Consider the following 14,438-nt stretch of genomic DNA (forward strand, 5'->3'; position numbering starts at 1 on the left):
TGCGTTTGGATGCCAGTGAGAAATCTACTTGGCAAGGTCATGTATTTAATTATTGCAAGCCAGCAGGTACTTACTTGAAAAATTAACATTCTTAGAAGACATTAATGAGGTCTCTGCAAATTGTTTTTAACCTTGCTCCAAATTTAACTTGAGCAACAAGGGTTTCCTGGGGCTCGGGAAACTGACCAGAGAAATGGAGGTGAGAAGTGGGAGCACTTTGAGTGGTGTTCCCACTTTCATATCCCATTTCGGCATCATCCTTCTCCTGGGCCAGCGCTATACTCCTAACACTCTGTTGCACACCAGCTTGGTGGAGATCAGTGATGCGTTATAAGGCCACAGATAAGGTATCTGTCATGTCGTGTAAGGTGGTAGACAAGTTGGCACCCAATCTCTGCACGGCTGTGATCATGGCCTGCACAGACACATTTGAGAGCCGTGCTTGAAGCTCCATGGAGGTGGCCACTCTCTCCATGGCAGACTGTGTTGTAATTCCCTGCGCCACCAATCCACTGGGGATTGAGTTGGACCCCTTCATCCTATTGCGGAGAGTGTGAATGACACATTTGTCAGTACCTGGCTAAGTTACTGATGCACCTCGAGCATTATCCTTCTCAACAATAGCCCCCAGGGTTCTGCACTGTGTCCAGCTGAACAGAGCTTGTAGAGCATTGCACCCCCCCCACGCAGACACTCCACAGCCGTCCCTGTCACACCCCCCCCCCCCACCCCACGCAGACACTCCACAGCCGTCCCTGTCACCGCACCCCCCACGCAGACACTCCACAGCCGTCCCTGTCAACCCCCCCCACGCAGACACTCCGCAGCCGTCCCTGTCACACCACCCCCCCCCACCCCACGCAGACACTCCACAGCCGTCCCTGTCACCCCCCCCCACCATGCAGACACTACACAGCCGTCCCTGTCACCCCCCCCACGCAGACACTCCACAGCCGTCCCTGTCACCCCCCCCCCCCACGCAGACACTCCACAGCCGTCCCTGTCACCCCCCCCCCCACGCAGACACTCCACAGCCGTCCCTGTCACACCCCCCCCACGCAGACACTCCACAGCCGTCCCTGTCACCAACCCCCGCCCCACGCAGACACTCCACAGCCGTCCCTGTCACCCCCCCCCCACGCAGACACTCCACAGCCGTCCCTGTCACCCCCCCCCCCCCACGCAGACACTCCACAGCCGTCCCTGTCACACCCCCCCCCCTTGCAGACACTCCACAGCCGTCCCTGTCACCCCCCCCACGCAGACACTCCACAGCCGTCCCTGTCACCCCCCACCCCACACGCAGACACTCCACAGCCGTCCCTGTCACCCCCCCCACGCAGACACTCCACAGCCGTCCCTGTCACCCCCCCACGCAGACACTCCACAGCCGTCCCTGTCACCCCTCCCCCCCACGCAGACACTCCACAGCCGTCCCTGTCACCACCCCCCCCCCCCCACGCAGACACTCCACAGCCGTCCCTGTCACCACCCCCCCCCCCCCACGCAGACACTATACAGCCGTCCCTGTCACCACCCCCCCCCCCACGCAGACACTCCACAGCCGTCCCTGTCACCACCCCCCCCCCCCCCCACGCAGACACTCCACAGCCGTCCCTTTCACCACCCCCCCCCCCCCCCCACGCAGACACTCCACAGCCGTCCCTGTCACCACCCCCCCCACCCACGCAGACACTCCACAGCCGTCCCTTTCACCACCCCCCCCCCACCCACGCAGACACTCCACAGCCGTCCCTGTCACCACCCCCCCCACCCACGCAGACACTCCACAGCCGTCCCTGTCACCACCCCCCCCACCCACGCAGACACTCCACAGCCGTCCCTTTCACCACCCCCCCCCCACCCACGCAAACACTCCACAGCCGTCCCTGTCACCACCCCCCCCACCCACGCAGACACTCCACAGCCGTCCCTGTCACCTACCCCCCCCCCCCCATGCAGACACTCCACAGCCATCCCTGTCACACCCCCCCTCCCCCACCACGCAGATACTCCACAGCCGTCCCTGTCACCTACCCCCCCCCCCCCACGCAGACACTCCACAGCCGTCCCTTTCACCACCCCCCCCCCCCACGCAGACACTCCACAGCCGTCCCTGTCACCACCCCCCCCACCCACGCAGACACTCCACAGCCATCCCTGTCACACCCCCCCTCCCCCACCACGCAGACACTCCACAGATGTCCCTGTCATCAGTCTCTGCTCTTGCTCACTTGCAAGGTATGAATCACCAGGTGAAAACCCAACTAACTATCTAAGTGGATCCACCAAAGTGCGACTATCTGCGATGGTGCATGGCTGTACGTCCCATGATGGTGCACCCTCAGAAGGAATGAGGTCCTCTGAGGAACTGTCCTCATGAATGTCCTGCCGTGACACTTGCTGCATGTGTGAAGACTTTGGAAGACAAAAGGAAGTGATATGATTTAGTTGTGGCAAAGTCACAATCTTGACAATCACCATACTCAGTTTTTTCATTGTTCAATCATTGATGAATTAATGTGTGTCAGATATATGTGTAATTCTATCACTAGCTATCTGCAAGCTGCCTGTCTCTCCATCTTCAATTGAGAGGTCCTTCTCTGCATCTCTGACCTGGACTATTTATGGCGGCCCATCTCCAGTCCCCTCCCTCTCTCGCGCGCTTTGCGCTCTCTTCTCCTACAAGGGGGAGAAAAAACAGACGTGTGAGTGAGTAAAGGTGAGGTATCCACCCAGTGGATGCTGTGCATTCACTGAGGGTGACTATGAGACATATGCATCACATTTTATAGAGATCGGGGTGAGTGTCAACAGTGGATGGATAAATGGGGAGGTGAGGAAGTGCTTAGAAAGTGAAGACTGGATGTTGATGTAGTTTGAGTGGGTGTGAGGAGTGATGTGTTGGAGAATACTTAGCGGGACAGAGTGCGGAGGGGGCTCTTAAAGCACAAGTTGTAGGTGAATCAGCAAATGTGCTTACTTTTGCTGACTTGGTTAGATCATTAAACCGCTTCTTACATTGCAGCCAAGACCTGGACACCACGATCCTGCTGCTCAGCTCCTTCACTACCTCCAACAACGCCTTCTTCGTGAGAGCAGCAGGTTTCTTCCCATTGCTGAGGAAAATTATGTTTCTTCTGCTCCTGACTGCACCCAGCAGTAGTTCCAGTGTGGCGTCATTAAATCTGGGTGCTGCCTTCCACCATCCATTCTGAATACCTTCCATTCCCATTTGTACATTGCCCCTTTAAATACAGCTGAGATTGCAGCCTGCGGGCATGCATCATACCTGCTGCACAGCTTGGAGACAAAAACCTGGAAGTCAAAATTAATTGATACAATTGAGTTGAAATCGCAGATTCTGACTCCCTCACTCGTGGTGTACAAGAATGCAGCCCAGCCCAGGGGTAGCAATAACACACACAGATATCTATTGTGCATCACAAAACCTGAGCCATCATTTTGATGCTAAAAATGTTGGATGCCATCATGATAGGGTTTTGTTTCCTGTTGCCTTCATATGTTAACAACCAGCCCATAGAGACACTTGGTACACTTTTTGTTTTAGCTCCTGCTATGGAATTATTTTTGTTGTAACAGCATTTATGCCAAAATTTGTCAATAAGTAGAAGTATCGTGACAAAGAATTTCCTGGAAATTGGTGTTTAGTGGAATTTTATATATAATATACTGTTCATACTCCTTGTGGTGTTTATTGCATATAAAACTGCATTATTGTCATCATCCTCATAGAACTGTATTTTTGTTTCAGTAATTACAGCGCACTGGTTGGAGTATGGATTTATGGCTTTTTTGTCCTAGTCCTGCTTGTACTGGACCTTCTCTACTACTCTGCCATGAACTATGAGATCTGTAAATTTTACTTGGCAAAATGGGGAATCCGAGGCAGCTGGCTGAAGCAGGATGAGGGCCAGTGGAACAGCTCTACTCAGGGACAGACCCAGGCCCAGTCATCACAAGCTATGCAGACACTGAAAGCAGATGTTCAGAGCCCAGCCTTGGTGTCTTTTCAAAGTTCAACTGCATGGTGAGTAAACATAGCTTTAGTGTTTAACTTTCAACAGCCAGATCACAAACAGCTTTTGAATATGAATACTGTATTAGCAATTCTTAAAGGCCTGTGAAAATAATATGTTATTTTCCCTGGCTGTCCAAGAAGACGCCCCTTTCTCCTCTTTATCTGACTTCCTTTAGTACCTATTTTTTTTTAATATATAATTATAAATCAGATTTCCCAAACCTAAATCTAGATGGAAATCACCTCCAAATAATCCATTGACAAGGCAATACCAATGACTCAGGTCACAATCAGATGAAATCCAGTAGACCCCACAGTTAGACCTCCTCTGCTCAACTTAAATGTAGACCATCAGTAACATTGATAAACTCATTAAATGACACAGAAATGAGAAATCAGACACTGCGGCCACATCACTGGGCTGCAGGATCACACAGCTTTAGTCAGCTCAACCCTGGCATGATGCATATTAGCAATTCTTTTGTACTTGCTCAAAATGTTTTAGCTGCTGTGTAATAAATAGGTGAAGGATCAGATTTTTTTTTTAATTGGTGCAACTTTCAAAAAAAAACACAATGCAGTATGCGGCTGAATATTTGTTAAACAGATAATTACAGGGGTTGGGAGAAGAGTTGAACAGCGGTAAAATCATTTTGGAACAGTCACTTTTTTTCTCAAAAGAGCCAAACTCTCAGAATATAGCATTGCACGTCAAGGTTCCCAGATTTTATTTTAAAACTTAGTAGTTTTTGATAAACAATTTATCATAGGACCATCAGGAAAAGGGTTCATATCTCAATAGGCTGCCATAGGTTGGAGTTATACTGTTGCCTACGCACAGCAGTACAGATGTCAGTCTTGGCTCAATAGTAAAACTCTCACCTCTGCAGTCAGAATATCTCTAGAGATTTGAGCACATACACTCAGCTAACATATTGGTGCAGTACTGATGGAGTGATGTGGTGTCGAAGGTGCCACCTTTCACATGAGATGCCTTTTGTGGATGTAAAAGATCCCACGACACTATTTGATGAAGAGAAGGGAATTTCTCACATTGTCCTGGCCAACACTTATCCCTCAACCAACATCACCACCGATTATCTGGTCATTTATCTTTATCTTAATCTTATTGCTGTTTGTGGAACCTGACACTGAAATTTGCTGTGAAGCTCTTTGGGACAGCCTGCAGGTGTGAAGGGGGTTATATCAATGCAAGTTCGTTCTTTCTTACTAAAATGCAACACAAATAACACTTTGCATTAAACACCTACATCTATTATTATAGCTTCAACCACTGACAGCAGACTTCCTCCTTGATCTGAATTGGACAAAAACACGTGTATAAAATGCTTAAAATTTGGCTCAAATGCACCCTGATGACCAACAGTAAAACTTCATCTGATGATAAGAACTCGCGGGTCATCAGTGTGCTGCATTGTAGTAATCACATGCCTGGAACACAGCTGCCCACCTCTGTACAACAGCTGAGTTGTCTCAGGTTTTGCTGGAATAAGGTATGGTCGATTAGTGGCATCATTATGCTTTACCAATGCTGAGCAAATGGACAGTCTCTGTTGGACCACTAACTCATCTCAGTTTATTTTAATTTAATATGAATGGAACAAGTAGCATTTAATTCCAAGTACTTATTTATAAGAATAATTTAAAAAAATGCATTTAGCATTAATCACATACACAGACTTCCCACTAATTTGCACTTGCCTATAAACAATCTGTCATTGTTCAGACAGAAACAAAGTTAACACAATGAAGGCTTTGTTCCCTTTCTACTCTTTCTCTCTCCTCCCCCACCTTTCTCTATAAGCGTAGGTTTCTCACAGAGGTTCTCTGTAACACAACCCGACAGGAACACAATTAAGGAGGGATTTTACAGCCAATGAACCCTGCTGCCTTTAGAATTAAATCAAGCAGAGCGTGCATATTTTAATGAAAGCAGACAGTTGAAATAAACCTGGTTTCAATTATGGACATATGCTCCCAGTAAACAAAAATACAAATATATAATCAAAAAGGGAATTAGCAGCTCACACTACTGTAGCCTCCTTCACAAAAACACAGCAAGCTGAACCAGTAAGAGTCTACAGGGAGAATCTCGCTCTCTGGTTGGCATCACTTCCCTCCCCTTGACTAGGCACCGCACACTTTTAATTAGAGAACTATAAATTATGCACACCAGTAACATTTAAATAGCAATTTTGAAAAAAAAAACTTTTATTGCATTCATTTAAATGCATTCATAAAGCAAAGAGTAAACCTCCAGCACAGTAATTGTTATTTTACTATCATATGTCCTGCAGTGGTGAACTGCTTTATATGTAAAATTTAATTAAAAAAGTTAAGCTCCACTTAAAATAGAAAGAAAATCTATTGTCGGTGGCAGCAAGTCAGGGGCAAGTTTTGCAATGTAAATTGATGGGTTCACTCCTTGGAACATGATTAAGTTAATGGGAGGGCTCCTGTATATGGTTGCAGAAAATGCAGGCCTGACATGATCTCAAATCTGCCGTTACTGCAAGCAACTGGAGAAATGGTCTCTCATTTAAAAAAGAAAAAGTAATTTATAAACGATAACACTTTGGAAAAAAAACAGTTGTTATGCACCCAAGATGATTGAGAGAGAAAACTCTAATTTTACCGAGAATTAATTATAGAAAAAGGAAGCCCAACCCTTCCTTCTTCCCCCCCCCCCCCACCAGCCCTCCGCCCACTGTGTTGTAAAAAAAACAATACAAGTCTATAGAGCTGGATTTTTGGTTAATTTGCGCTCCATTTAGCTCCTTGGCGGGGTGCAAAAATGTTTTTCTGGGCGTCAAACAAGGCACACAAGATTTTGTGCCCGGGTGGAACTTTCGCCAATGGTGTTGCGGCGGTACCAAAACTTACTGCCCCACCGCTGTCTTGACCGTTGGGAAGACGTAAATCGTTGTGCATCGTTCCGCCCCGGGCGGAACTTTCGAGCATTTTGCCCGATTTAGCGTCCACCCGAGAAACCACCTAGAAAACCCAGAGGGACCCCGGGCGCACCAGGCGCTAATGGCGCCATGTTGAAAGCGACGGAAGAAATCGCAGTTGTGAGTGAATAAGACCATTGCGAGAAGAACGCTGCATTACTGCATACTTTTAATTGTGAAGTTTTATGTGAGTTTCTGAAAGGATATTTAAGGACATTTTAAAAGATGGGGGCAATCCTAGGTCGGGAGCCATTCATCCTGGCTGCTATTACCATACGGCTTCAAGCTAGAAGGCGGTTTATTGTTGATCATTTGCAATATAATCAAAGAGGTCGTAGACGTATGGGGAGGAGGCCTTACTCCCCATGAGTTTACAGGGAACATCGCTCATACCTGCAGCTCTCTGAGGCACAGTGCATTAGAAGGCTGCGCTTCTGAAAAGAAGTGCTGACACAGATATGCCAGCTCATAAAAGCAGACCTACAGCCTACCAGCGGCAACAGGACTGCACTACCCGTCGAGGCGAAGGTGACTGCAGCACTTACCTCCTATGCCTCCGGCTCCTTTCAGACATCAGCGGGGGACATACGCTCCATCTCGCAGCACGCTACACATTGCTGCATTCACTAGGTGACTACTGCACTGTGCACACGCAGGATGGACTTCATATACTTCCCAATGATCACGGAAACCCAAAAATGGGAGGGCTATAGGTTTTGAACTATTTGCTGGCTTCCCCAAGTTTCAGGGTGCTGTTGACTGTACGCACATCGCCCTGTGAGCACCTTTAGAAAATCCAGAGGTTTTCCAAACCGAAAGGAATTCCACTCCCTGAACATACAGATAGTCTGCAACCTTACTCAGCACATCATGGCAATCAATGTCCGACATCCAGGGAGCATCCATGATGCTTTCATTTTGCACGAGAGCAGTGTCTCACGCATATTCCAGCATCAACCACAAGACCAGTGCTGGATGCTCAGGGACAAAGGTTACGGCCTCGCCACCTGGCTCATGACCCCCCTCCGGAACCCTCAGACAGAAGCTGAGCATCGCTATAATGAGAGCCATGCAGCCACACGCAACATCGTCCAACAGATAATTGGAGTGCTGAAGCAGCGCTTCTGATGCCTGGACCACTCTGGAGGCTGCCTACAATACTCCCCTCAGCAGGACTCTGTGTTCAGTGTGATGTGCTGCATGCTACACAATATAGCCATCATGAGGGGACTGGAATTGCCAATGGGGATCGCAGGATCATCTCAGGAGAAAGAGGAGGAGGAAGAGGAAGATGAGAAAGAGGAGCCTGGCGAGGAACCCATGTCACCACCACCACAACCACAGGGGAGGCAGGGTGGAGATTTTGCCGCTGCAAACGCCTTACGTCGGCAGCTCATAAATAAATGCTTTGCTTGAAGAGTGAACAGCAGGTTTGAGTGTTGCCTGGCCACTCTACCCACCATGTTGACTATTCCCCCTCTTATTCTGCAAATGAGACACTACACAGGAATGGTTACGGTGAACAAAAACAATTATTAAACATTGTAACATTGTAACCATTTTAACCTTCATTGTGATACTTAAATTAAATAAAATAATGAGTTACATCCAGCAGTGTGATAATTCATCAACATGTTAGGAACATAATCCAGCATCAAGAACATAATCCAGCAGTGCGATAATTAAATCAATTTGTGCCCCACTATTTTTTTCCCTCCATCTTTTGCCCCTTTCCCTTCATCCCCCTCCCTTGCCTGCTGCTCCTCATCAAAGTGGCACCAGGGCATGCAGTATGGCTGCTAGAGCGCTGCTGTGTTGGGGGGAGAGAGACAATGGAGACGGCATCTGGGGACGCACTGGACCAGCTCGTGGTGTGGGAGGCCCGGCTTCTGACTGGCTAGCCTCTTTATCGGCATCGCCAGTCACAGGTGGTTTGGGTGACAACCGTCGCTGATGCTTGATTGGCAACTGAGTGGGGGGAGACGGAATGCTGTCATCCGGAGTAATGACACCAACTCCCATATCCCTGCAGCTATTCAGTCGCCAACAGGGCTGACCCCTAGCAACCAGAGCATGGTGTAAACTAACACCTTGCTGACCTGCTTCATAACCGTCACTTCCCCGTGTGACAGTGAGGAACGCAGAGAGTATGGAGGCAGGCATGGACTGCATCACCTGCCTAAGCTGAAGCAGAGCTTGTGCCTGTGATGTGCCATATTCTGCAAGGGCTCACTCCACACTTTCCGGAACTCCACTGTCACTGCTGGAGGCCACCAGCCTCAATAGGCCTCGATAGCCTTGATGGCCTCGATAGTATCACTGACAATCTGCGACCCTACCTCCGTAATTGTCACTTTCAGACTGTCAATTCTCACGGGAATCCTTCCCAAAACATCAAGGAGCTGACGGCTGATTAGGATGCTCTCCCTGGACATTCCCAGCATGTCCAGTTCCATATTTGCCTGTCTGTCAGCAGACCAACTTTGCCGGAGAGATGGTCTGCGGGATTGAACCCTGCACACCACTGGTCCCAGGAGCCTCGAACCCCAAGAGCGTTGTCCCAGAGGAGCTGAGTGTCGATGGTGGAGCAGAGGTCGTCGGATGCTGCACTAGAGTCGGCTCATCCGTATCCTCCTCTTCCTCCAGATGATGGCCTGACGTGGAGGGGTCCCTTGAGGGATGCGGCGCCTGTGGCTGGTCATCTGGAAGTAGAAAGCAACAGATGAGCGGTTAGCAGCAGGGGAGGGGGCAGGGTGATGTGAGGAAGGTCGCATAGCACAGACTCATTTGAAGGACCGCCACTACTCCATTATATCTAGTCCAGAGACACTGTAGGACATTTCCCCAACTTATCCCAGGGAGTGTGCAGGACTTACCCTCAGTATCCGAGCAGGGTTCAGCACCCTCAGTGGCAGCTGCCCGACCTGTGATGCCGATGAGGCTTGCCACTCTCTCCTCAATGTCAGTGAGTAGCAGGGTCTGAGGCGGACCGCCGCCTGTCCGCACTTGCTCGCAGCGATTATGAGACTTCTTTGCCTGCGAAGATGAAAATGGGAATGGTTACAAGAGGGTCCATCTGCTCCTGTGGCACAGATAGCCATCAAACCACTTATGCCATACTGTCTGAATGTAATAGAGGCTTCTGTTTAATGGCCTTGGAAGTTGCATGTGGTTTATCAGGAGGACATCAAAGTGGGGAGTCATCTTATGAGATCTCAGAAACCAATCTTAATAATGTGCAAAGATCATTCATGGCAGATAGAGTGCCGAACTAAGCCTACCTATGTGTCATGCATTTTATGAGGCAACCCACAGAGTGTTGAGAGGCACCAACAACATGAGAACAAATAGTGTGTCAGATTTATCCTTGAAGTAATGAAGGAGTGCATAAATGAAAATGGTTCTCACTCTGATGAACCTGGTGAGATCATTAAATTTCTTTCAGCATTGTGTGCCAGTCATCACCGAGGCAGAGACCTCCTCTGCTCTGTTTCTCCAAATTCTCTTAAAGATGGGGGGTAGTGGTCTAGAACCACCCCAAAGATACAACTTCTGCCATCTCCATTCCACAGCCCCCGCTAAAGCTTCGTTAGCCTCGTGGCTGAAGCGCCTGGCACGCTGCCTTCCCTCGTCCTCCTCCATCATCAAATTAAAAATCTAAACTGGCTGATTCAGCCCCAGTTGTACTGTACATGCGCACCCTGGATGTGGCCGCGTCCTGCATTAGTGTTTGCGACAGGAAACTAGAAGGTGGCAGCGCGGGGGGAAAAGTGCATGTGCAAAACGGCAGATTGTGCCAATGCCGGAACTTCCGGCTCCGGCGCACAGAGTCTGTGTTGTAACGCTGGAATTAACACTAACGCTCCTCGTTAATTTTCATTTGGCGAAAGTTCCTCGCTCTGACTCTAATGTTATCCCGGCGCTAAACTTTTCGCTCCACCATGAATTGCGCCCGGAATGGCTCAAAAATGCAAAAAAACTAAAACTCAACCCATAACATGCCACCATCTGCATTTTACATGGACATTCTGATTGGTACCTAATGTCTTTATATCTGAACTTGCAGGTAAACTTCCTGTTGTGCATTAAAGCCACCATATGAGTTGCAATGGTTCAACTCTGCTCATGATTCTGCTGCTCATTGCCACACCCAGTCTAACCTGATATTTCTGATACCAACTCCACTGTACTTTGAAGGAAACAACGATGATGACCAGACGTGACAGCAAACAAAAGTGGCCTATCTGTTTATATCAAATTATAACAAACTTTCACACCGAGGACCGGGGGGCGGTGGGGGTGGGGGGGGGGTGACTAGCAGAAATTCCTCATCGTGTGATAGTTTGGGCACATCTGGAATCTTTTTTAAAAATTAATTCATGGGATGTGGGCATCGCTGGCAAAGCCAGCATTTATTGCCCATCCCTAAATGCCCTTGAGAAATAGTGTGCAATAGAGTTCGATCCTTGGACTGGTGATGCAGAAATGGTGATGAGGAACAAATTTGGGGATGAAGAATATTTTCATGAACTGGACGGTAGGGAGAAGAACAGGAAGGAGCAGAGGAGTGCGAACTAGAACTGGAAAGATGGGTGGAAAGGATCCCACTGTTAAATCAGATTCAGCAACATGGACTATCAATGCATATTTAAAAGAGATATATTTCTCAGTAAGAAATAAGGGAAAATCCCCATAAACGCTGCAACAGTTGTCTGCGATACGCAGACAATGTTATGTTATAAAAAGCCCATGAGCAACTGCATGTGCAGTGTGACTTCATGCCATGGACCCAAATTGAGGGCAGAGATGGCAACTGTTCACATTAACTGCAGATATTAGCATTCTGGAGGCCCCGTCTGTACATCCACATTCACAGACCAAGCTCTAGCCCAGGTGCTGCTGCAGAGCTCCGACCAGCTGGCACTCCTGCTGTGCTCTGATGTAAGTTTGGCATCTCTTGCCCACAGTGTACAACACTGTTGATCACAGCAGGAGCAACAGTGAGCCGAACCTTGATTTAACAAATTATTTTCATAATCCAGCAACAGTTGATGTTCTTGACAGTGGCAGTTATTACCCAGTCCTGTATTACAATATTTCAAAAGGATGTGCAATGCTGGGCACTGACTGCCCCATTGAAGTACTGAGCTGTGCACTCATAGACAAGATGTCATTGCAGCAGCAAACCACACCCTTGAGCAAACAGGTACTTTGGACTTTGTGTCTCATGAAAAAGGCAGCCTGCTTTTATAATAAATGTTTCTTTCCTGTCAGCTCTACATCAGGGGATGAGGACTGGCATTAGCATTCATGCATCAAACTGCACTGTGGCCAGACATTATAATGACCTAGAAAATGATCATGGGAACCCTAAAATGGCATGTCCCCCATGATAGCTTTTCTATCGCTAGAATTTAAATTTTGCAAGACAGGATTGTTGTTTACAGTTCTAGTTCGAAATTTTATTTACAGAATTGCCAGGTACATGGGGGGGCCCATAATTATGATCCTTGATGATCTTCCATGGTTCTTTAAAGTAGCAGTCATGTAGAAATGGTTGTGAGCTTGTGTGATCATGCAACAGCATGGGTGAGAGAGACATTATGGGAGAGATACATTGAGAGGATGAGTTAACATGTGAGGGAGAACATGTATGTATGAGAGTGACTGACAGAGAGAATTTGTGTGTGTGTGTGTGTGTGTGTGTGTGAGTGTGTGAGAGAGAGAGCGAGAAAGAGAGAGAATGTGAGAGAAGGTGAGTGTGTGCTTGAGAGAGAGACTGCGTATTAGATAGCAAGCGCATAAGAGAGAGAGAGTAAGAGAATAGGAGTACATATAAATGACAGTCTGAGAGAGAGGATTTTCGTGTCCTGAGAGTAAATGCACAGGCGAGAGTGAGTGCGCAAGACAATGTGCCAAGGAGTGTGTGTGTGTGTGAGAGTCAGCATGTCAGAGAAAGAGTAGGAGGGATAGAGATAGAGGCCGAGATCTTCCTTACCTTGGCGGGTCCAGGGTAGGCGATATCAATGGCGGATCTCGACCCCGCTGCTGACTCCATCCCGCTCATTAAATGATCTTGCTTTGATAGGGCTTGTTAAGCCTGTCCTAGCGCGTCTCCCAGTTCAATCAGAGGAAGTGGGTCTGGTGACATCATTCTTGATGCGTCATCACCCGGTTTCCTTAAAGGGATCCTGGCTAACTTTCTTTTAACATTTGTGCGGTTCGTGTTCTACAGCATTGAGGTGCTGCAAATCTGATGGTCACTGCACAGGGGTGCAGGGCTGCAGCCAGGTTTCCCATGGCTCCCTCCATATGCTTATGGAAGGAATCACAGCACATAGGGAGGCTCTCTTCCCATGGCTGGAAGAGACTCCCCCAGGACACCAACATAGCCTGGTTTCACATTGTACAGGAGGCCACAAGCAGGGATCTCGTCAGGAGTCCTGGGTGGAATGACGCAAATGATCTCAATGGATCACAAAACATTAGCACAAAGCCACACCCACCATCCTGTTGTGCCTTTCATCACATCCACATCACTCTGCATTCCCAAATCTCCTCCTGCACATCCTTATTCACACCAACTTACCTTGCACCTCCACCATCCCTCTTTATCTACATTATCACTTCCCCACCTCACTAGCCACTCTTCACTCACCTTCATCCTAGTGTACTCATACCGACTAATAACACACAAGGGTAGCCACTTGGGTGTTTTATCTAATGTTCATGTAAAGTTTCTGTTAATGTGCTGTCAACCATTGAAAACTTTATTTTCAACACTTTCCGTTCTTTGGAAATGGATTAGTGAGTTGTAGTGAATGGTGAGACATAACGGTACCCCCACAATGGTGGTGAGTGTGAAAGGAATGGCTTGGGTATTGTAGAGATGCTTTATGATATTGGTGTGGGGTGGTGCTAACCTGGCACATCATATGGCAGCAAAGGCGTACAGCGTCAAGTGACATAAATGTGGCCTTGGTGAGGCCATCCCTGGTCTCCCAGGCAGCAATGTAGTCGGGTGCTGATACTGCACAGGACACAGGGTATCAGTTGATTGCAGAGAAGGTTGATGTTTTTGTTGGTGCTGCTGGTGTTGGGGCTGATCGTGGTCAGAATCTGTGGGCCAAGATGAGACATTATAAAGGGCACCCATGTTAATGGAATAGATGACAGATGAAGTAGAAATGAAAGAAGCATTCTGTCAATGGTGAGAGAGTTCTTCCAACGAGAGTGGATGGAGAGTAGAAAGTGGAAAGCCTGCAGAATCTGTGCTGGAAATGAACTGAGAAACAGCTTGTGGCTGAGGAAAGTGATGCTCTGTCAGGTGGGATATTTTACTGTTCATTTGAAGCTGTCAAGTAATCAGGTGGAGTAATAGCCACTGAACTCCCGCGTCCAGTTGACAGCTGTGGTTCCCGAAT

General features: G+C 48.1%; 1 protein-coding gene across 1 annotated transcript in view; it reads left to right on the plus strand.

Annotated features, from left to right (window-relative positions):
• The window catches only part of LOC139280832 (protein shisa-like-1), a 195,458-nt gene extending 191,403 nt beyond the window's left edge, over positions 1-4,055 (plus strand). Inside the window, exon 4 of the mRNA XM_070900564.1 lies at positions 3,776-4,055. Coding sequence (XP_070756665.1) covers positions 3,776-4,055 — 280 coding nt within the window. The remainder of the gene's footprint in view (positions 1-3,775) is intronic.
• Positions 4,056-14,438: the final 10,383 nt, after the last annotated feature.

The sequence above is a fragment of the Pristiophorus japonicus genome, chromosome 15 (assembly GCF_044704955.1).
Source record: "Pristiophorus japonicus isolate sPriJap1 chromosome 15, sPriJap1.hap1, whole genome shotgun sequence".
NCBI classification, from domain to species: domain Eukaryota; kingdom Metazoa; phylum Chordata; class Chondrichthyes; family Pristiophoridae; genus Pristiophorus; species Pristiophorus japonicus.